General features: G+C 35.7%; 4 protein-coding genes and 1 non-coding gene across 6 annotated transcripts; 1 reads left to right on the top strand and 4 right to left on the bottom strand.

Annotated features, from left to right (window-relative positions):
* Positions 1 to 3,380: 3,380 nt before the first annotated feature.
* LOC125878228 (oligopeptide transporter 7-like) lies at positions 3,381 to 8,362 on the bottom strand. The gene is made up of 7 exons (XM_049559435.1): positions 8,160 to 8,362; positions 7,463 to 7,956; positions 7,286 to 7,383; positions 4,863 to 5,432; positions 4,452 to 4,707; positions 4,129 to 4,311; positions 3,381 to 4,018 (listed from the first exon to the last, which is right to left on the bottom strand). Exons 1-7 carry the CDS (start codon positions 8,194 to 8,196, stop codon positions 3,407 to 3,409), a joined length of 2,250 nt encoding a protein of 749 aa, XP_049415392.1. The 5' UTR covers positions 8,197 to 8,362; the 3' UTR covers positions 3,381 to 3,406.
* Positions 8,363 to 9,929: 1,567 nt separating this feature from the next.
* Positions 9,930 to 13,507, bottom strand: LOC125878230 (probable serine/threonine-protein kinase WNK10). 2 transcript variants are annotated; one of them, XM_049559436.1, is made up of 7 exons: positions 13,018 to 13,491; positions 12,106 to 12,143; positions 11,769 to 11,996; positions 11,448 to 11,668; positions 11,203 to 11,360; positions 10,730 to 11,123; positions 9,930 to 10,652 (listed from the first exon to the last, which is right to left on the bottom strand). In XM_049559436.1, the coding sequence occupies exons 1-7, from the start codon at positions 13,102 to 13,104 to the stop codon at positions 10,009 to 10,011; spliced, it is 1,770 nt and encodes a 589-aa protein (XP_049415393.1). In that variant the 5' UTR covers positions 13,105 to 13,491; the 3' UTR covers positions 9,930 to 10,008. The 2 variants fall into 2 exon arrangements, with proteins under 2 accessions (XP_049415393.1, XP_049415394.1); XM_049559437.1 differs by lacking the exon at positions 12,106 to 12,143 and having other exon boundaries at positions 13,018 to 13,507.
* Positions 13,508 to 13,656: 149 nt separating this feature from the next.
* Positions 13,657 to 13,730, top strand: TRNAV-AAC (transfer RNA valine (anticodon AAC)). The gene has a single exon. It is a non-coding gene; the product is annotated as a tRNA-Val (tRNA).
* Positions 13,731 to 14,111: 381 nt separating this feature from the next.
* On the bottom strand, positions 14,112 to 17,953 carry LOC125841696 (plant UBX domain-containing protein 10-like). The gene is made up of 4 exons (XM_049520862.1): positions 17,066 to 17,953; positions 14,990 to 15,160; positions 14,688 to 14,891; positions 14,112 to 14,497 (listed from the first exon to the last, which is right to left on the bottom strand). The coding sequence occupies exons 1-4, from the start codon at positions 17,855 to 17,857 to the stop codon at positions 14,267 to 14,269; spliced, it is 1,398 nt and encodes a 465-aa protein (XP_049376819.1). The 5' UTR covers positions 17,858 to 17,953; the 3' UTR covers positions 14,112 to 14,266.
* A 412-nt stretch (positions 17,954 to 18,365) lies between these two features.
* LOC125842692 (uncharacterized) lies at positions 18,366 to 22,794 on the bottom strand. Its single transcript, XM_049522022.1, has 5 exons — positions 22,538 to 22,794; positions 20,449 to 20,521; positions 20,104 to 20,257; positions 19,638 to 19,679; positions 18,366 to 19,509 (listed from the first exon to the last, which is right to left on the bottom strand). Exons 1-5 carry the CDS (start codon positions 22,615 to 22,617, stop codon positions 18,629 to 18,631), a joined length of 1,230 nt encoding a protein of 409 aa, XP_049377979.1. The 5' UTR covers positions 22,618 to 22,794; the 3' UTR covers positions 18,366 to 18,628.
* Positions 22,795 to 23,109: the final 315 nt, after the last annotated feature.

The following is a 23,109-nucleotide window of genomic DNA, read 5'->3' as shown; positions in this document are numbered from 1 at the left end:
AACTTCTGATTCTCAATTCAAAATCGGACTCTCGACCTTGATTCGAGACTTAACTCTAGAGTTTTTATTGAATCAGGGTTGGATCTTGAATCATGTGTTGGAATAGGTTTTCAAGTTGTGTGTTGGGGTCGGATGACAAGGTCGAATGTTGAAGATAGATCTTGTTTCAAATATTAGGTCCTTGGTTGGGGTCAAGCCCCGATTTGAAATCTAGTGTCGATTCAGATGTCAATGTCAGTCACACTTTGGAAATTGGAAGTTGAGTGTTGATGTTAAGGTTGGATAAAAGTTTGAAATCGGGGTCGGGATCAGGTGTTAGGTCGAGGTCTCACGTCAGGGTCTGGTCTTGTGTCGGAATCTAAGTCAGGGGTCTCGGGTCGGGATCAGAGTCAAGTCTTAGGTAGGGGTCAAATATCGAGTCAGGATCAGGGTCAGGTCTTGGGTCGGGGTCTGATCTCGGGTCGAGGTCAGGTTCGGGTCTCAAGTAAGAGTCTAGTCTCAAGTAAAGATCGGGTCTCAAATTAGGGTCGGCTCTTAGGTCAGGGTCATGGTCGGGTCTTGAGTGAGGGTCTGGGTCAGGGTCTCGGAATGGGGTCTCAGGTGGTGGTCGGGTCTTGGGGTCGGGTTTTGGGTCGTGATTGTAGTTAAGTATTGGGTCTTGGGTCTTGGGTCTGGGTCATATATCGGGTTGGGTCTCAGATCAGGGTCAGGTCTCGGGGAGAGAGGTGAGGGTCGGGGTCGGAATGAGTCTCGGGTTGGGGTTTCAGTCACGGTCGGGATCGAATTAAGGTTAGGTCTTGGGTCGGGGATATATCTTGGGTCGCGGTCGTGTCAAATTCGGGTCAGGGTCAGATCTCGGGTTGGGTATCGAGTAGGGGGTCTTGGGGCGAGATTGGGGTCGGGGTCGGGGATCAGGTCTTAAGTTTCAGTTTGGGGTCGTGGTCTCAGGTTGGGTTTTGAGTTGAGGTTGGGATCAGATCTAAAGTAGGGTGTAGGGTTGAATTTTGGGTCGGGGACAAAATTTGGGTCAGGTCGGGGTTCGGGTTGAAGTTGGGTGTTAGGTCGCGGTTGAATGCTGGATCAATTATCAAGGTTGGTTTTCTAGTTAGAAACTATTTTTCGAAAAAGTATTTCTCATATCTAATTTGCGTAGTATCATAAATCTTTTAAGCGACTACTCGTTCATATATGATTTGTGTAGCACCGTGTATCTTTCTGGTGGCTACTTTCTTATATTTGATTTATGTAGCAATGTGGATCTTTCTGATGACCACTTTTTTATATCTGATTTGTGTAGCACCGTACATCTTTCCGATGACTACTTTCTCATATTTGATTTGCATTGCAACGTGCATCTTTTATATTACACTATGCATCTTTTTCATTGCGGCGTGCATCTTTGGCATTGCACCATGCATCTTTTCAAATTACTTTCTTGAATTTGAGTCACGTAGCACCATGCATCTGTTAAATGACTTCTCAGATGTGACTTACGTAATTATATGTGCATCTTTTTGGTGACTTACTTCCTAGCGGCAGTCAGGGTGATGCCAAAAAATGTGATTGATTACCTGAAGGAGGCTGGAATTACCCCCATCAAACAACACTCTTGTCAATTAAGGCCGTGAATAGTAAATTGGTTGATAACTTTTTCCGGTTTGCACTTCTCTTGGCAGCCATATATTTCATCAAGGCATACTCTGGCTGAGCAGCCATTAGAGAAACTAGACAAAAAACTGTAACTATGAAGAACAACTCCATAATTAATTAACTTGCAATATGTGTGATTATCAAAAACTTGTATGTGTGATTATCAAACACTTGTATGTGTATGTGTGACTATCAAAAACAACATATTTATAAGGGCGGGAGGCAGGGATAATTAATTAAAGATTAGTGTGAGCATATTTAATTATACTTGATTTAGTGGAGACAGAGAATTAAATTATTATTATTATTATTATTATTATTATTATTATTATTATTTTGGCTAAAAAGAGGGTATAATTTGTTTGGAAGATCAGACTTTGAACTCATTTATCTACTTCTTAATTAATTATTATTTCATCAATCCAACTATATAGTGAACTATTATAAAATGAAATTCATCATTTAAATTTATTTTTGAGTGGATGAATTAATAATAATCAAATGAAATTCATCATTTAAATTTCTTTTTGAGTGGATGAATTAATAATAATCAGGTTAAGAAAATTATTGCATAATACATTAAAGTAAGAGAGGTAATCATAATATGAACCACAAATGAAATAAGTATTATAAAATTAAATTTAAGGGCAAATTCATGTAATTATTCTTTCTTTTCTTTTGGTTATAATGATCTTTTGGAAAAAATTTGCCTAAGTTGATTTTATAATTAGAAATTGAGTTAGGATTCTTTTAATACTATATCTTTTATGTATCAATCTTTTACATATTTTTTTTTCATATTTTATTATTGTCTAAAAAGGTCGTAGAATATCAAATATTTATACATTCATAAATTTTCTAAATTTGATGACAAATTTTATTTTGTGAACTTACCGACTAATTATTAAATATGCACATTCAGCTCTTGAATATTTCAAAAATAATGAGAAGAACAATTGAGATTGAAGAGCAACTAATAATACAAATATCGTTCAACTTTTACATATATATATATTTGACAAGGTTACATAAAATTAATTCTAACACGTTTATGAGTAAAAATTTTCTATTCTTAAAAATAACGATGTGATTCAAAAATCACTTAATATTTGAATCAAGTTAACTCTGTAAACGAAATAAGATTAATTCAAATTGAGATTATTGGATCAAATAAGACGGCGATTGAGAATTAAAAGGACTGACAGTAGGAAATAACGTGTTATGCATTGTGAAGTCAAAAATATATGTTTGTATCATATTTTCATTAATGTTGTTTTACTTCTTTAATTAATTGTAATTGTAATTGTAAGCAAGGAACAAAGGAGATACTAAAGGATATATAATTTGTTCTATTTGCAAAAGGTACATATTTAGTTGTTTGACACAGTACTACTTGTGAGGAATCAAATTAACAAAATATAATGCATCAACTTGAAGCTCAACCACGGAATATAACCCAATTGACTTTGTTTATAATAACATAGAAAGAATAAAATATTAAAGTAACAAAGCACAACCTTCATAATATTAAAAAATAACAAAGCAACTTTTAAATTATAGATGTAAGGTACAATATTTCTTATTCGAACTATTCTGAAATAATCTACAACTCCCCCGATACAGAGACGTTCATATATATAGCAAGTGTTTACGATATATGGGTAATGATACAACCATTGATGTTCTGTTTTAAGAAAAAATGGGATTTACACAAATTAAAAATAGTTGAAGCAAATTTGTGGTTGTTATTCACAATTCAATAAACAACTGGGCAACCCTCTGTAACAATGCCTCTAGCTGTTGGACAAGCAGCATAAGGACATCCATCAAGATCATTTCCCCACCAGTTAACAGTTATGTTCTCCAAGCCCAAACACAAATATATAAGTACTGCCATAAATGCCAAACCAGCATCAAGTGCACCCGAAAGAACATAGTTATGTCGTTGCCACCAATCTGGTCTATACCGATAAACAACAAAGCCAGATAAGAACCCAACGATGATCCAGGTCGTGTAGTTCACAGCTGTGGCTGGTGGCATCATTCCTGTTGCTCCTATTAGCACTGGCATGCTGATCAGTTTGATCCATTCTTGCTTAGGAAATGCCCTGGCTGCTAACCACACAAGTACTGGTGCTATCGCGCCAAATAAGAAGAACCAATTCACCATCCCATAAGTTCCTAAGTCTCCGAAAATCCTTCTTGGTGCAATCAAACCCCAAATCACTGATGCATCATAAAACACATGATCCGAAGGACAAGTCCACACCGTGTTGGACAATGTCTTGTTGCATATGTCTGGAATCGTTTCCATTAACCACCATGCTGTTCCCAAATACACAAACCCTGCTATTAGAGTACCTACTACCTGCATTGTACATTTTCTACTATTGTAAGTACTTATACATGCATGATGGTAAGCATTAACAGGGGCAGAGACAGAATCATCTACGTTATCCATTCTAGCGAGTAGCTTACCTGAGCCATAAACATTATTCTTGGAGGAATTTTCATGTAATGGCCAAGCTTGAAGTCTTGGAGGAAAGTTATAGCTTGTGTCATACTAATGTAACCATAAACCTTGAAGCACATGTTAGCGACCGGATATCCTGGATAAAGGTATCCTATGATATATTCTGTGATGACATTCAACCCTGGTGTCTACAATGTTCAAAAATATAAGTAATTTAGTGACTTTTCTGTTACAGACAAAAGAAACATGACTTTACTAGGTAATTTCATATAGTTGATTGATCTTTTGAGTAATTGGATTCGTGTCCAACTCCAAGCAAAGATGTTACCTGGTTGGTAATGGCAGTGATGATTCCTATAGGAAGGGTAAAGAAAAAGGCAATGACACAAGCTAAAATAACTCCCCACCAAGGTAACTGAAGTTGTTCATTGTAATATTCACAAGCAAAGATAGTGAGTGTAATGTTCGCTACAAGAATGCACCAAAACCACCACTCAGGTACTTGGTTATACTTGCTCATTAGTCTAGTGTGTATGTCCATTTTCTGATCTTTGAAGCTTGATTTGCTCTGCTCCCATATCTCCCTGCAATCGATAAAACTCGTTATAGCATAACTTTCCCTTTTTCATGTATAGCATGTCAAATTAGTACAACAACAACTACAATCACGCCTCAGTCCCAAGCAAGTTGATATACCATATCCTCTATTTAAGCTCGCCCCAAACCCAATGTTTCTTACCTTCCGTGAAATAAGAGAACATGCATGACAGTAGCACTGAGAGCAGCAAAGCCAACTCCATAAGTAACCGCGAAAAATGTACTAAGATAAAGATGTCCTTGTTGCTCGTAGGCACCAATATCAAGATGAAAATTAGAGTCAATGATACTTGATATGTTGTAAACTTGGCCATTGGAAGTGAACATTCCATCAGAGAAAATTGGGAATGTTTTGGCTTTGAAGATATCTAACCAGTAACATAGTGGAGTCAAAACATACATAACAAATATGAATCCAGCAGCAACATTAGCTGTAGCAAACCATGGGCTAGCTAATGGGCTTCCAAGGTAGGACGAAATAGAGGACCAATCAAGGCCTATAGCTCCAATTCCAAGCCCCTTTAGGCCCGAACCAAGTTGTTGGGCAAACACTGATTTTGGAAAGATCCAACATACCCATGACAAAGATGTCAACATTGAAAAGAGATATCCAGGGAAAATGTAGTATGCAAAACTGCAGATAAAGGCTACTATAAAGAACTGAGTACGTGTTAGCCCTCCTTTAGAACGTTCTTCTTTCTCGTGTAAAGCCCTGCAAATGAAGCTCTATGTTAAACTAAAAATAGCTGACCGATGTATAATCTATATATAACAAGTGTATAATATGTGAATACTTGTACGTGTAAAGATCCCACAAACATATTCATGTGAAAAAGAGTAGTCCCTTCGTAGACATTGAAATTTTGTGGGCCTCTGCAAGACGTGTTCAATTCAAATTAAAACTTTAGAAGGTGTGTTCAATTCAAATTGAGAATTCTTAGAGGCTACTCAATCATAAACCCTAATTTATGCCTATATAAAGAGTACTAAATTCTCTTAAAAGGCATCTCAAAAATTTCATAAAGGGATCAAGATCTCGATATATTCCATAAAAGTCATGGAATATTCATATAGAGGTCAAATCAAAATCATCCTAGTTCGAGAAATATGTCATTAATGACCCTCGAATCATGGATAAATGTTATGAGAGGAGAATCAAGGGAAGAATCGTACCCGCAAACTTGATNAATTTCATAAAGGGATCAAGATCTCGATATATTCCATAAAAGTCATGGAATATTCATATAGAGGTCAAATCTAAATCATCCTAGTTCGAGAAATATGTCACTAATAACCCTCGAATCATGGATAAATCTTATGAGAGGAGAATCAAGAAAAGAACAGAATTGTACATGCAATCTTGATGAATAAAGTTATGTTTCTTCTTATTTTATTGTGATTGCAATTTATTTTCTGTCACTTTAAAATTTGTTGCAAACAAATTGACACATCCAGTAGGACCAAATTTGGCCTTCATCTCTTCTCTCATAAATCAAATCTAAAAACCTGAAGCTGTAAAGGTGGAAGAATGAGTACTTCAAGCCTTGTCTTTGAGTTTCATCAAGTCTACACTCCGGCAAGCCTTGAAGCAGGGGGCATTTGTAGACATTGAAATTTTGTGTAACTCTACAAGACGTGTTCAATTTGAATTGTGACTCTAGAAGGTGTGTTCAGTTTCAATTAGAATTCTTAGAGGCTACTCAATCATAAACCCTAGTTTATGCCTATATAAATGGTACTAAATTCTCTTAAAAGGCATCTCAAAAAATTCATAAAGGTATCAAGACCTCGATATATTCCATAAAAGTCATGGAATATTCATATAGAGGTCAAATCTAAATCATCTTAGTTTGAGAAATACGCCATTAACGACCCTCAAATCATGGATAAATCTTATGAGAGGAGAATTAAGGGAAGAACAGAATTGTACCCGCAATCTTGATGAATAAAGTTATGCTTCTTCTTATTTTATTGTGATTGCAATTTATTTTCTCACTTTAAAATTTGTTGCAAACACCCTTGTGGAACATCGCGGTCATGATCTTAAGGTTATAATTTGATCATAGTGTTACAAGTTTGAATCTTACTACTATTTCGTTCGCAACATTCATTGACATGTCATTAACGCTAATTAAATGTGTGTATTCAAGAAAAATAATTTTATATATCTAATTAACTAACATAATGAAATTTCCATTTAATATCCCATATAAATATCTTCTAAAATGATTTATTTTTCACCTAATTCCAAAAGATTATTTAAAAAAAAAAACAACTTGTGGGGTCCAAGTGTCGCTGTCATATTTATCAGCCGCAACCTACCCAAAATAATAATCGTGGTCTCAATTAACAATTTCTCTCAATTTAAAATTTATATTTGTATAAAAATCATTTTTATCTCAATCATGCCATATAACTTTTCGACGTAGAAGATCGATTGAACTCCCTATGCTGCTGATTTTAACATGTAATGTGATGACTTTTATTCTATATGTTATTAATATGAACGATTATTACCTCTCTCGAGTTATTATTTGATAGTGTAACGGCGATTACGAAACTTACCTGAATAATGAGACTTGGACAAGATTGGAAGGCCACCACATGGCTGCTGGCTCAACCAAATACTTTCTGAAAATTCCAGCCCATCCAAATCCCAACACCTACCATTCAAAAAATCTTATCAAAAAATTACACCGTTTAAGTTATATACATCGTCAATCAGTCGTTACGATTAATTACCTGTGTTGTGATGATAACAATAAGAGAAACAAAGAAGGTAATGTCTTTCTTATAAAAGACTTTAACAGCAGTGACAACATGAATAGCATAAACAGTTCCAGCACCAGAATTTGCAAAAATGGTGATGAGGACATGTTCTTTAACATTAAAAGGGCCTGGATTTAAAGTGAATTCCCATTTAGATCCTTGCAAAAATACCCTTTTTGTTATCTTTGCAGCCATAAGTTGACCCAAAGGAACCACAGCAATTTGAGCTGAAATTGCTGTAATTGTCAATGGCTCTGTTCTGTACCAAAAAAATTGGTTCAAAAATGATAACAGAACACACGAAAGTGTCCCTAAAAACCACATTCGGAAAGTGAGTACAGGTAGTGAAGGATCATCAGTTGTTGGAACTGTAAGAGCAACTTGTTCGATTGGCGAATTTTCATCTTCATCATCCTTGTTGACTTTGACATTAGAGCTTGATGCAATGCCATGATCAAAATTGGATACTACAAAACAGACACAGTTTTCAATTTTGGATCTCAAATACACCTATGTTAATGTTCGGATCCTTCAGAATTGTTGTTACAACATGTCAGATCCTATAAAAATTCATTCGTTTTTTAGGATCTAATACAAATGGATGTACTGACATATTTAAAGAACCCGAGCAACACAGAATCAAATTGAGTTAGGAGAAAAAGAGTCTTACAAAGAGGAGTCTTGATTGAAGATGCAGATTCTTCCATTGGTTGAATTTGTTTCTTTTTTTTTTTGTATGTGACAAGTGATAAATATGAATTATTACCTCTACCTAAATATTTGCATTCAAATGTTGGAGAATCTTTTATTTTATTTTTGTTTCTGTATTATTGGATTAGGTGAATTCTTGAATAGTACAAAGAGAGAGAGAAGGATTAGATTCATTAGAACCATATGATTTGCATTTAAACGTGGAAGAATCTCTCTACCTAACACGTAACACGATGATACGGGAACGAGCAATGAAAATAATTTTTTGTAGAAATATAATGTAAGACCGCGTACAATAGACAATCAAGCAACTTTAACTTTAAAAATTCCTTTTTTAATCATTAATTAACTAAATTATAATCCTCCATGTGTTTACATTTGTTTTAGATTATAATTATAATTTTATTTTTTTTACTTTAATGTCAAGTCAAATGATATATATCTATAAATTGAAATAGGGAGGTAATTTACTACGTTGATGGTGTAAAAAATAGATGGTTAGAAGAACAGTAGTATCTTTTCTTTGAAAAGAACATGAAGATGACATTTTTTCTTGACAACTAAAAGTAAAAAGTTACAAGTAGATAACAGATTCAAGAATATTGTATTTTTCTATCAAGTTGTGCCACGTCATGATTCTTCAACATAATTCGGAATTTTGATACTATAATGAGTTTAATATAAAAAAAAACTTTAAAATTAAATTCATTTAATTTAAATTATGAATCCATTTTTAATTATCTCCTGTCTATATATGCATGTGATGATGACTGCTGTGGTCCATCATAATTACATACACAACTTGTATTTTGTTTTATTTTTGTGACGTGAAAACGACCACCTAAATAAAACTCTTTAAAACTATATAGTATGTATGTATATAGACAAAAGTCGAATTGATTTAACGAACATAGACATTTGAGTAGTAATCTATAATAGGAAATGTGTGTACTCAAAGAACTAGCCACTTTTCATTTTTCAATCCTATAATTTGAAAATAACCATATCATATAATTTCAAATTCCATATCAAAAAATCCATGATAATATCTTGAAATTTCAATTACATATACAAAAACTAGACTATTATTGACTAGTTGTCGATCGTGTACAAATCAAAATTTTCATTCGAATTATTTTATAAAGACATGTTAGAACAAGGAAAAATTTACGATCAGTTATTTATATTAGTCAATCAACTATGTATGAGATGGATCGACCAAATGAGTTTTCTTTTCTATGGTCGATTAAGAGTTAGGTTCGTCATATATTAATAATGTTTATGTTGAACGTCAAAGTAATTGCAATCTTAATCATGTGCTAATTAAGACTTGAAATGCATTCAAGTTTATCGTCACTTAAGCCTTAAGGTGTGGAAAAGTCTATTCAATATCCAAAATTTCGTGTTCTTCAGTTGCAATGTGTAAACACACTTTCCTTTTTATTGGATTTGTAGTTCTTGATTGTTGAATTATATCTTATTTTTTAAATTGTTTTCAATAATCTAAGTATATTGTTTATTGCTTTTCGATTATCACTCTCTCTGCTGTCTCCTTCTTTGTACTTGGCGAGGGTCTTTGAGAAACAGCCTCAAGGTCTGCGTACAATCCACCCTCCCAAACCTCACTTGCGGTGGGATTCACTGGCTATGTTTTTGTTGTATGTTCCCGGTGAGCAACTCACAAGTCAAAAGGAAACACTAAGCTTGCAAAGGCTCATCTAGGAGCATGTATACAAACAATTCACTTCATTAACACTGCTAGGTAGTTTGATAAAGGATGAAATAAAACCAAAATACGTACCAAACAGTTAAGTACATATTTTCTTTTTACCAGTCCACTTCTTTCTAGCATTTTCAATTGCCTCCTCTCTCATTCTCGAGAGTTCACGACAAGATTGTTGATACTGTATATCGATGGCATCAAGTTCCGACTTGAGATCCTGCAATTGATTTTTGTCATTTGCCCCGTCGATAAGAGAGTTAGAACTGAAATCATTAGATATGACATTCAGCAAGCTATCAAAGGAGATCCCTGAAGTTTTGGTGGTACAATCACTCATTACAGCATCACCTACACTCCCCTTACTGTTGCTTAGAGTATGGATTTTGGGGACATTGATGTTATCTGACTCATTGCCAAGAAACCTTAAAACGTTGTTATACTCCACATCTGAGGTTGATGCTATCCCTTGATTCAAAGATGTAATGCCTTCACCGATAATATGATCTTCTGTTATCAAAGTTGAATCATTGGATGAGTTATTCACTGCAGACGAACTCCCAAAAGAATATTTCTGGCTTGTTGAGAGTTTGAAAATGAAGTCGGTAATCAATTCAGCTATTGTTGCCACATCGTCATTCGACAACTCAAGCTCCTCTGCCATCTCACTAGCTATTGACATCACAGTGTCAGCATCAATACAAAATACAAAGTGCACATGCCTGATCCGACCTGTTAAAAATAGAGAAAAGAGTCAAACATTTGCTTGCAAATACTCCATGTATTATTCTGTAAGAATGATCAAATACCAGTCAATTCAGCTATTCGCAGTGAAAACACAATTGAACGATCATCATGCTTGTCACCTTGTAACCTAAATTCGTTTCTCCCATTTCGTCTCACGATATCTAGATTAGAAAAACGAGGAGATGCAGTCTTGCTTTCTATGGACATGTCACTGTGTAACTTTTGTGCAAGGTCTACATCCATGAAACTTGACTTTGGCAAGCTTTGTGCTTCAGGCACAAAATTTGTGGGCTGCAAATGATCACATACGGGGTTTTTCAAGCTCTCAGATGAAAGAAATGGGTCTTCCAAAAGTTCAGCTGCACTCAATCTTACTGATACTGGGGCCAAACATTTCTCGACAAATTGTTTTACATGAGGATCTGCTATTTTTGCTAAAGACGCTGGCTTTATTCCCTGAAATCAAATATTTTCCTTAGCATTGCAATTATTTTCAAGTAAAATAAAGTAAAAGCCCAAAACAACTAAAACTCACAGACGTGACTTTCTTATAAATTTGTGCTTGATTTCTACACTCATTATATGGATATTCACATGTTATTAGCTCCAAGATGCACATGCCAAAAGAATAAATGTCAACAAGTTCATTATATTCTTCATCATATAGCTCAGGGGCCATAAATTCAGGGGTACCTGACGAAGAGAAAACACAAAGAATGGTAAGGGGTTAACAATTAGTTTTGATGGAGCCAAAACAGCAAGTCTAAGTCAAATAACTACCAATAACACTTCGAACAGTAGGTTGCTCCATAATTGTCGCCAATCCAAGATCTCCAAGTTTAACTTCTCCATGGTTTCCATTGATGAATATATTGTCACATTTCAAGTCTCTATGTATAACCGGTGGATTGTGACTATGGAGATAATGTAAACCTTGGAGAATTTGTCCAGCCCAATGTTTAATGGCTTTTGTGTCAACTGTCTTATGCTTTTTCCGATAGCTAAGAGGGAGAGAACGCAAAAGATATAAGAATAAAAAGATCTGGAGGTTGCATGAAAGATAAATAAGAAGGGCAAATATGAAAGAAATATAGTACTCACTGCCTTAAGCTCCCTGAACTAAATAATTCGGTGATCATATTAATACTTTTGTTCACATCGTCCACCCATGAAGTATATAATTTTATAATGTTCTCATTCTTCAACATTTTCAACAAGTGAACCTCAGAATATGTTCTCTCCAAATGTTCAGGCGACTGCAAAGCATCATCTATGCAAATTTGATTCCAGGCAACTTCTATTCCATCAATATTGTCAAACGCCTTATAGCTACATATGAAAAGATTTGAAAATTGCTAAAAACTTGAAAATGTATAATGCTGATGAGGTTAGACTTAAAATGCAAGAAAATAAAAGGAGATGGGTGTCGGAGCCATACACAGTCTTAAATGCTCCACTTCCCAAGATTTCACTATACTGGAGGAAGAGAAACAAAAAGAAGGTGACAATACCACCAAAACCCACAAATGAAACAGAAATTAATATCATATGATAACCAATCACAATCATGTCTCAAAATTAATTTAAAGTTTAAAAAAATATTACTATCTTTAACAAGTTGACAATCTTTCTTCCTTTTATAAAGATTTTGAAGCTTTTTTCTGACCTAAAGTAAACACTTCATGAACCTCTCAACTCTCTTCATAGGCGCTTGAAGAACCCTTTGCAGAAAGGCAAACATAAGGAATAACAATAGTGATACACTCTATCCACCAAGGCTAGGACAAATGAAAAGAATCACCTAGTTATATTATCTAATAAGTGCTTCTGAATTTATCTCATCTTTTAAGAATTTTATTTTTGCTTTGTTGATTAATAACCTTATCATTAAATATAAAAAAGGTGCTTTATAGCAATATCACGTCCGGGGTTCTCCATTCTTAGAGAGATTCAACTTCCCCACGTGTGCGCAAGCAAGCTTGCAAATAATTTGTGCGATCACTCTACATAATTTATTAAACTGGTTTATGCTTGTAGCTACCCCATGGGGGAATACGTGTAATAGCCCCGCAGGGAACTCCTGAAATCTCATGACTCTCAACCATTTCATTGACCACTACACCACACCCTTGAACACAATACGCTCACCCTTTATATGGGATAAGCCCTTTTTAACAAGACTCACTTTCAAATCAAATGATACAACTACCACAATTTTCTAGCATCAACTTATAAAATGAAATGAACAAAGTACAACAAGCAGGACCTACAGTTGGGTTAATCAGATAATCCTAAAAATAGAAACTTGGCAAATATAAATAGAAACCATAAAGAGAAAAACAGAAATTACCCGAATGTATCTCTCGTCTGGTGATACTTCAACAATTTCAGGTTCATCCAATTTCACTTTTTCAAACCAAGAACTCGCAGAATTCATCTCTCCAAACCCAAAAACAAAAAAAAAGAAAAAAAGAACTAAACCTAGAGAAGAAGAAAATTAATGAAATCAAAGAAAGGGTTCAGAAAATGCTTCACAGGCGACAGAATAGGAATCAATAACTCTTCCAAATCGGAATTGAAATTGAAAAAGCTCAGCTTTCAGCAAAATTAAACCGGAAAATTTGAGAACCCCCATTTGAAGAATTCAACTAATTAACAGTTCAAACACAGTATTGAAACGCATATAGCTAGCTAGACTAATTAAGGCAAACAAATTTCAAAACCTAAATCTCAAAATCCCTAAAAAATCATAATTTGTTAATAGAGAATTTAGGGGAATGGAGAAGAGAGAAGCAGCTGGAAAAATGGCAGTTTTTGAGTTAAAGGGTTAGTAATTTGTCAACTTTTGACAACTAACATTTCGCTTTTCAGATAATCAAGTTGCTAATCGCCGTTGATTTAACGTTAATTAGCCACGTATTACAATCTTAAACGTAATTAGTGGCTGAAAATTATAATTTATTAACAAATTTGGTACTTTGAACAACAAGGTTTCGTGGTGTAGTTGGTTATCACGTCAGTCTAACACACTGAAGGTCTCCGGTTCGAACCCGGGCGAAGCCATTTTTGTATATTTTGTTTTCTCCAAGCTTGCTTGCTTGTGTCTTGCTACATTTTGGTCTTTCTTTATGACAATGGTGTTCGAGTTAACTTTCATGCATGATCAATTTCACCGAGTATAAAAAAGCAGCAAAGATTTTGCCAATTTCCCATAATCACTTGGTCTTCTTTTCAGCAATCGTGCAAGCAACTTGCATGTACTTGTTGGATGGTTTTTGCTCATTCTTAGTTGTTAGATTTGAGTAACATTACTCTACCTATTGAAAAATGCAATCAAAAGACGGTACCTGAATCCATTTGCAATCTGGAGTTTCATGTGAATATAACGATAATCTGCTAGATAAAGTGGTCATTGATTTTATAGCCAATTACAATTGAACTATATATGTATTAACAGAAACTTAACGATAAAGCAGTAGAAAATTAACTAGGGTACAATAGACAAAAGTGCATCTAATTGAATTCATTGCCCAATTCTAATTAACATACAACCATTTTCAACAAAAGTTATTATCTCTAGCACAAGACAGCAATCGTTCTCATGAGTTCAATTCAACAAAAAGGCTGGCCTGAGGGTGTAATCCAGCATCTTTCAAGGACAGAGCGAGCTTCTCTGAGCCATAGACTGTGCGAGGGAAGTTGGACACGAGGCTAAATTTTTCAACCTCCAGGCATCCAAGAGAATCGACATAGTCATACAGAGATTGTATAGTTGTACTACATTGAAATCTTCTCTCTTTGCGCTCACCAGTAGGAAACCTTACCAAAACCTGCAGGATACAACAAACCAACAAAGAATTTAATCATCTGAAAAGTAGCAATTTCTACTGCATTTAATGTGTATTTTACTCGCAAGTTTTCTCGTTACTTACTCAAAACCAATAGAAACAACCATGTTTCTAGAGTTATAACATAGACTGATGCACGTTTAAATAAAAGAAACAAGAACAAGATGATTACTTGAGTAACATCGGGACCCTTTGCAGGTTCAGGGCCCAGTGACTGTAATTTCTCCTCACGCATTTTAGCCAATGCAGCTTCTCTTTCAGCAGCTTCACGGGCTGCTCTTTCACGAGCCTCTTCTTCCTCCTTTCTTTTCCTTTCAGCTTCAGCAGCTTCCCTTTCCTGCCGCTCTTGCTCTTCTTGCCTCTGGCGCTCTCTAGCCTGGTATAGGATGAACAGTTCAGCAGCTCACAAATTACTTTGTACCCTTTCTCAAAATTAAACTGCTAAAGCCTATTTTAAAACCTAAAAGTACATACCTGATCAGCCTCTAGTGCAGCACGATAAGCAGCATCCTGCTCCTCTCTTAATCGAATATTATTTCTCCTTTCTTCTGCTTCAAGCCTGGCAGAAACAAGCACAGGTGCACTTTCCTCGAGCACCCTTTGCAGTGCAGTAAGCAGTTCATCAGGAGATTTTGGTCCCTCAACCTGCAAAGTGCTCATCAGACTATGATATACAAAAAGCCATCAAAGTAAAGGAGAGGTCAATGAAGCAGCTTTAATAGAAAAAGGTGGTCCAGTAAGTTCGCTTCTACACTAAACGTTAGATAGTATCTGGCATGAATTTGAAGTTCTTTTGGTATATAACAAGGCAAATAGAACTTTAATTAGCTTTTCGCAACAAAAGACAATAGCCGCCATATCTAGCTTATGGTAGATAGCTAAGAAGGATTAAAACAACAGAAAAGGACAGATCTAACATAAAACCACAGGAAAATCTGCACGTGATATGTACCCACTGAATGACAAAACATTTCCTATTAAGTCGAATCGACTAGGCCAAACCATGAAGCACAAAATAAAGCAGGGCCAAAAGCTAACCAGTGCTAATCAATGTAATGTCTTTTAAGATAGTCACTAGAGACAGAAAGAGATATCCCTAGACCACACCCCAAAGAAACTAAGCTTGCAAGAAACAGTGACGCATAAAAGAGAATTAGGGGTTGACCCAAAAAAAGAAAGAGAATTGAGGATAATGTTGTCTGCAAGAGGTAATCAGCCTGCCTCTAATGACAATCATATTATTCATACCAACGCACACTCTTTTTACTTAACAAAAAATACTAGAACATTGTTCCAAAATAATGAAACTTTTGTGACAGTTACTTTTTCCCTTTTCTTTAAGGTGTCAAGTTTGTAGAAGCCAGCAGATATTAACCAGATTACTGCTTTATACATATATGCCCTGATTTTTTAGACTTTTTTTTTTAGAATGGAACAGCCCTGATTTTTATTTCTTTTACAAGTATATGTGCACTGATATCTATGCAGGAAGCGCAAGGTTTGACTCTGGGTAGGAAAAAGGTGACAGAGAGTCATAGATTAGCCACATTTCTCTCTATTTCATCCAAGGTTATAATTAAGTAACAAAAAGAGGGACATAACATCCATAAGCCATCAACATATCTAAATCTCAGATAGCATCTTAGTTAAGCATACAACAATTATATACACTCAAGACACACTATAAGTCTACATAATTCGAAAGAACTTCCAGATACTTACTACTATAACAGTATGACGAAGTTAAAACAAATAGCCAGAAAAACCTACTTGGAGTTAGATAAGCAATCATAGCATCTTATATCCCATAATCAATTTGATCCTCTTGAACTAACCAACGTTGCTAACAAAAAGTCTCTCATTTCCTCATATGTACTTCATTATTAGTGACATAAGAAATAGCGGCTATGCACCGTGTGTAAGCAAATACATCCTAGGCTTCTAGCCAATCCATTAGGCTACGCGTAAAAGATAGTTTTTTTAAGTAAGAAACAGAACAAAGTTCAGGCCTGACGATAGAGGCTTGAGTGCTTGACAAACTCAAGAGCATCTCATGCAAAATTAGGTAGGTCAACAAACTGGTTAATGTCATCATTGCTTTGTCCCAGTCCAATATTGTCGACCAAAGTTCTTATACAAAATCATGCAATCCATAAAAAAATCATATTTTGACATGCATTGTCTTCTGATATGTCATATGGGTTCTTCTATACAGGGTTAACCAATATAAAAGACTGTTGACAAGTTATAGAGGACTCTATCACACTAAAAAGATACAGATGCTCGAACTTGTGGAAGGAACAGCTTCAAGGATTTACTTCTCAAGCAATCCCAAGTTTATCCAGATGATTCTGCTGACTGCTTTTGAGTTAGTGATCCCTATTCAGTCTAGAATTTATCGTTTCCAACACGTAATATAAAGCTAGTCTCTAACTAAATAAAGCAACTTCTAGATCTGGATTTAGTATTTGCATATACTTCAACCAAAATAGAACTGCACCATATTATACAGCACTATAAAACAAAACAATCATATAAGTTTTTGTTTACCTGCTGAAGCAGAGCAATCCTTTGGTTTGTCGCAGCCATTACAACAGCACAAAAAGGAAACCTTGATGCCTTCAAGCTATTACTCATCTTGAAACCCTCACTAGCTCTAATACTTCCGCCCCAAGCAACAAAATTCTCATTGATAAATGCTACCAATGCTTCATTACACAAAGTCCTTTCACAAAACATAGGCGTATCTGGATGCTCAGGCGAATGTAAATACACAAAAAGCAGCTTAAACTCATGCCTAGACCTCTGCAAAGCATCCATAAAACCTTCAGCAATAAAACTCGGCCTAATACTCCCAAAATCCCTATCAAAACTATTCACGAAACTCATTGCCTCCACTGCTGATGCAGATACAGATACCAAAGGTGAAGAGGATTCACCATTTCGCCCCAAATTGAAACCGATCATTCTCAACGAATATGAAAGTACACCACCTGCCGCCCATACACCCAACCCCACAGCACCTGAAATCAACCCAAGACTACCGGAAATGATGGAGAAGGGGAGAGTAATAATCTTCCAAGCTAATCCCGGCGGTCCGCCGCTGCCACTGGCAATGAGTCCAGTTTCTGCCGGTGGTTGATTCGTGCTCGTTGGTGGTGTATTGGAGGTGGTGGGTTCGGATGCATACTCGGTAACAGGATGGTGATTTTGCGAGGTGAAAACAGAGATCGCCAGTTCGAGATCCCAGCCATGTGCGGCGAGGATCTCAGTGCACAAATCGGCGTCTTCCACCCCGGTGATCGCTTGAAAATACGCTATCTTATCAGCTACATCACCCATTTTCTCCGATTTCTCTACCAATTTCCGGTGAAAGTTTTTGCTCTTATGTGTTCATTGAGAATTTTCCGATTCGATGAAATGACAATAAGAGAAAATCGCGCCAGAAATGGGCTCTGACTAACTCGAAATTACAAATCTGCCATTTTCACAAGATTGCAATTTATAGCTTTTTTTAAAAAAAAAGTCTTCCCAACATTTAAATATTAATTTAATTTAGCTCTAAAGAGTAGTCAGATTTACAAATATGACAAGTCAAAGTGAATGGAGGAAGTATAGTGCTACTAGTTGAGAGTTAATATCACTAGCAGCAATTACTCCATTCTTAAATTGTCCAATATTAACTTGACACAACTTTTAAGGAGCAATAAAGAGAATGGCAATCTTACTATATGCTCCCTTGAATAATGAATTTAATATTTCAAGAAGAAATAACTATAGTTAACAAAGAGGAACTAAATCATAAATTATCTTTTCATTTGTATACAAACTGACAAATTGAACAAGTAAAAGTGAACTCTTTTTTTTTTTAACAATAGTACATAAGTAAAAGTAATAAGGCATATAAGTAAATTATCTCTTTTCCATATAAGCCTTTTCTTTTCTTCTCTTTAATTATTTCAGTGGCCCATGAAAAAGTTCCAAAGAGAGTGAACAAAAAAATCCAGGCAATGATACAAAGTCAAAACTCGGTGATCTGAACTTAACATCTTTACAAGCATCACTGATTCTAGTGTTTTCTGCTGCAGCTTGTCATGCAGAAGGAACAGACAGTTATTCAACCTCCTTAATCAGAGGCTTGCCCTCATTCTGTACGTTCTTCATTTTCGGAACACTTGTCTTACTCCCTATGAATTCCACTAGTCGGCTCTTCTCTGCCTCGACCATGGCTGCTATGGAAGACCATGCTTCTTGTGGCTGCTTGTGAGCCCAACACATGATAAAATAAACCTTCCTTTCTGCAAACTTGAGCTTCGTTTTGATTTCAGAACTTTTGGACTTGCGGGAATTCTCTGACTTCAAATCCTTCTCCGCATGTTGGATTAGCCTCCTTAGATCACAAAGCATGCAAACTAAGGCTGAAGTATCAAGATGAAGAAGGGTTATTGTGTCGTTGATTAGCCCCAATGCGAATTGCAGGCCACCCATGTGTCTGAAGTCTGGTGAGCATGCTTGCTCCATGCAGTGGGATAGAGCTTCCAGGACTGTCTCTGGCTGCCCCCCTTGACCAAGAACAGAAGAGACGCTCAACAAAACTGTGGCTGATCCTATGGGATCTGATTGCCAGTCACCATTGTAGAGGCGAAGAGTAAAGCAATAACTGTACATGATATCAACAAGGTGAACAGCCAGTAAAGGGGATGGCCCGGCTGCACTGAGCTTACTAACTGAGGGTAATGGAGAGTCGGGGCCAAGTGGAATGTCGTGCAAAGGGTCACTTTCTATTCCATCTTCCGAAGACACAGCTGTATCCTCCTTCACAAGTGGCTGGACTAGTTGAGTTCCATCCTGACCAAGAGATATGTACTTGGCAGAAGGCTTCGACCACCACGGCTCCCAGGGCTTAATCAATTTGCTCAACTCACCTGAGGCAACAGCCCTTTGGAAATGTTTCTTTTCTTCAGCAGACAAATCTTCAAAACTTATCTGGTTTCCTGCATACAAAAGAAGCGACCACAACAACCCACCCGCAAAAAAGAAGAAGAAGAATTTAGCTTGAAGGAAATCCAAAGAACCAAGAGGAGAAAAAATAGAATCAAAATCTGAAATTTCGGGAACATACCAGATAGAACTTTTTGAATAGTTTCCTCAGACAACGGGGAATCTGATGTAACAAGATCAATAAGGGAAAGTTATGGTTAAGAATTGCAGCGATAAAAAATGTAAGTCGTGTTGTCCTCTATAATGCATGTATCGTCAGTTCAATAATTTCGTGAAAATATGGTAAGGTAGAGTGAGTATTATATAAGATTCATTCATACAACCACATCGCAAAGCAACATGATTGATGATACATGGATACAACAAGAATCCCCTGAAACAAAATTTGTTGAGCAAATCAAACATCCTTATTGTGAAGTACAACAAAAGTAGTATCAATGAAAATTTCTTTTTTTTTAAAATTGTAGAAAACAAAAACAAGATTCATGTTACTCCTCTCAACACGATAATAATTAATGAAATGTCATTCTGTGGAAACGCATCAAGCAGGAATAGATTCATTATTGCAGACACAAATCAATGCTTACCATCTTCATCCATAATGTCTGCTTCATCTTCTGAGTGGAATCGTTTAAGTATGTCCAGCATTTTCTGCTTACTTCCATCATCAGGTTGCAAATGCTGTAGTTCCTCCATGACATTCTCTCTCATAAAGGATTCGGTGCAACGAAGACTATGAGACTGCCACCAATATCATTAAGAAAAATCAGGGACGATGGTTCAATAGATTCTCCACAATATATGGGACTTATAGCCATCACATGCTAACAATAACAACTTTCAGCGTAGGTAGATTTCGGAAGAAAAAAAAAAAGGAAGTGCAAAAAATCATAGTTTTCCCAGCTTCATTTAGGAGCGGAATTTTCACTTACCTTGTAACAAGGCAGAGAGCAATAACGGGTATTACACCGAGGGCAGGTATACTGCGAAAATTGCTTTTGACAACTGCACAAAAAGTAAGCTTTGCTGTTATTATAGCCACTCACAATTTTGATAGATAAGCAACTTGCTAAGAAGAAATTATGAGATTTTCAATTTTCCCATAATATTGAATAAGCATGGGAAAAAATACGATAGGAATCAATGCATACACAACTTTTCTTTTGGTCTTTCCAAGATAACCTCAGAATGTGTGTATTTTTTGCTAGTTTTTTGGCGCAAACTGGTAATCATAAATGATGTAGATTCCATGATAGAAATGATCAGAGATTTGCACAATCTGAAACTTTTGATGAGACTTCTCATGTGCAGCATTGGTAGAATGTAAAATAGGCAGGTCAAAATAGAAAATGATGATGAAGTCAACATATTCGTCTTAGTGAATAACTTCTCGTACGCCCAGAATGTAGAATAGGAAGGAACTAAAGAATAGATGAACTATGTAGGTGAAACTTCCATGTTCATGAGTTCAATTCCAGGAATTGATCCCCTTTCACCTGAAATAATGTTTCAACCTTCACATATCCTACAGTGAAGGAAAAAATATTCGCCTCAATACCATAGGAGGAAAGTATTAGGTTTATATTTTTAGATCTTTAAGGGAGACAACTGAATACCCCAAACAATGAGGATTTTAACATGAAATTGTACAGTATCTTGTTCAATTTTCAGATGGACTCTTCATCAATAAAAAAAATCAGATGGACTATACACTAACATGTCTGATAATCACTTTGATCCCTCAAATGCTAAGCCTGCCTGTGTCCATAATTGTGCAAGCATAATACATTTATAAGATAGGCATCATATAGGCGCTCCAAAATCCCTGAATGGGGAACTAGTCAAATATGTTGGTAACGCATGAGTGAAAGTTCATCCGTCATCCATGCGGGTAAGTTCCATTTGGTGAATGTTTAGACAGATCAAGCAGTTCACTGTGACAAAAAGGCAACGTTTGTACTATTAAGCATCCATAACTGAGCAGTTTGCATTCTGGTCCTAGAATCTAAAAATCTGAATTTGAACTCGAAGTTGCAGATCAATAGCTTTGGTGCTATGAGACATGAACGATGTATGATTTCGTTTTGTTTCCCTTTTATTCCCTTAATTTTCTCTGCTTATCTCAATGAACTCTACAGTCTTGTCAAAGCATTATTATATTACTACTTTATACAAATCAGCCTAACCGCTAGCAGATTCAAATAGACTCCTTTCCCCAACCTTCCCACCCCAAAAAGTAACCCATAATGTGAAGACTTTTGGGAAATGCACTTATCCAACATTTTAGCATTCACTAAGAGTCTTCTGCAAACAAAGTGACCCAAGTACACCAAATTCTGGTCAACTTTGTTACACATACGGTTGTACTAAAGTTCATGTATAACAATCCATCTTTTGATTTCATTGTCATCTGAAAGAACTACACTCATTTCTATATATCAACATGCAAATAGAAAAAAAAAAATCTGTGACAAATCACAGATGGCATAACCCACAAATCAAAACTCTCAACTCAATCTAAATGTCAGGAAGATGCAAAGAAGGCTCGAACAAATCAATCAATCAACTACCCTTCAACCCCAAATTAGCTGGGCTCATCTATATGAATTCTCTTTATAAAAAAGAATTCACTTCAAATTTCGGACCTCAACATCCTATTGCCCATGCTATTTCACGACTAATATTCCGCTCTATTCGTCCATTTCATTCCAAAAAAGGTCAACCTGGTGCACAAACCATCCCGTGTTCACAGGAGCCACACCTAAAGAGGGGAGTGTAATGAAGGCAAACTACACTAACCCAAGCATGAGTTGCTAAGTCCATTTAATTCTAAGTTAATTCTAGTTTCTAATTTGAGCACGACAAGCCAAAAACCCAATATTGATAACATCCCAATTGAGTGTCTAAGCAGAAAACTCAAAAACTTGCTGAAGAACTGAAAAAATGAATCAACTAAAGAAACCAATAAAGCATAAAAAACTTATATATTGAAATTAAAGCTAAAAAATTAACAATACTTACACCCGACATATTATACGAGACGACGAGTTCAGCTCAGACGAACTTGAAACTGCCTCCGATGTTATAATTTCGTCGGCCATGGCAAAAAGTAAAGCAATGAATTAAGAGAAAAGGATCAAAACTTTGAAAGCTATAGGTTTTTGCTTGAGCAAAAAAAATTCGAACAATCTCTCTGGAAACCCCGCGACGTTTTTTTTTTTTTTTTTTCATATAAGGAAGAAGACGAACTTTCTTTTTCTTTCTCGGAGCTCCAGTGGGATACCTGAATGGGCCAAAGTTATTGGGCCAAAAATCACCAGGCGAAACCTTCTGAATTTTACAAGGATGATTTTAAATGATAATAATTGAATTTTAATTTAATATTTGTACCTATTTAATGAATTTATTAAAGGAAAAACTATATAACTATACATACATCACTACCATATATACTATATTTACCTCTAGTTTAAAACAATTACATATACTACCACTTTTAATATTTATACCATATATTTTAAAAGATTTAATTAGATACACAAATCCCTTAAATATGATATTGGATAACTATCTTAAATTTAAATTTCTTAATT

The sequence above is a fragment of the Solanum stenotomum genome, chromosome 10 (assembly GCF_019186545.1).
Source record: "Solanum stenotomum isolate F172 chromosome 10, ASM1918654v1, whole genome shotgun sequence".
NCBI lineage: Eukaryota > Viridiplantae > Streptophyta > Magnoliopsida > Solanales > Solanaceae > Solanum > Solanum stenotomum.
The sequence above is the reverse complement of the archived record's forward strand: the minus strand, read 5'-3'. Positions and strand labels throughout refer to the sequence as shown.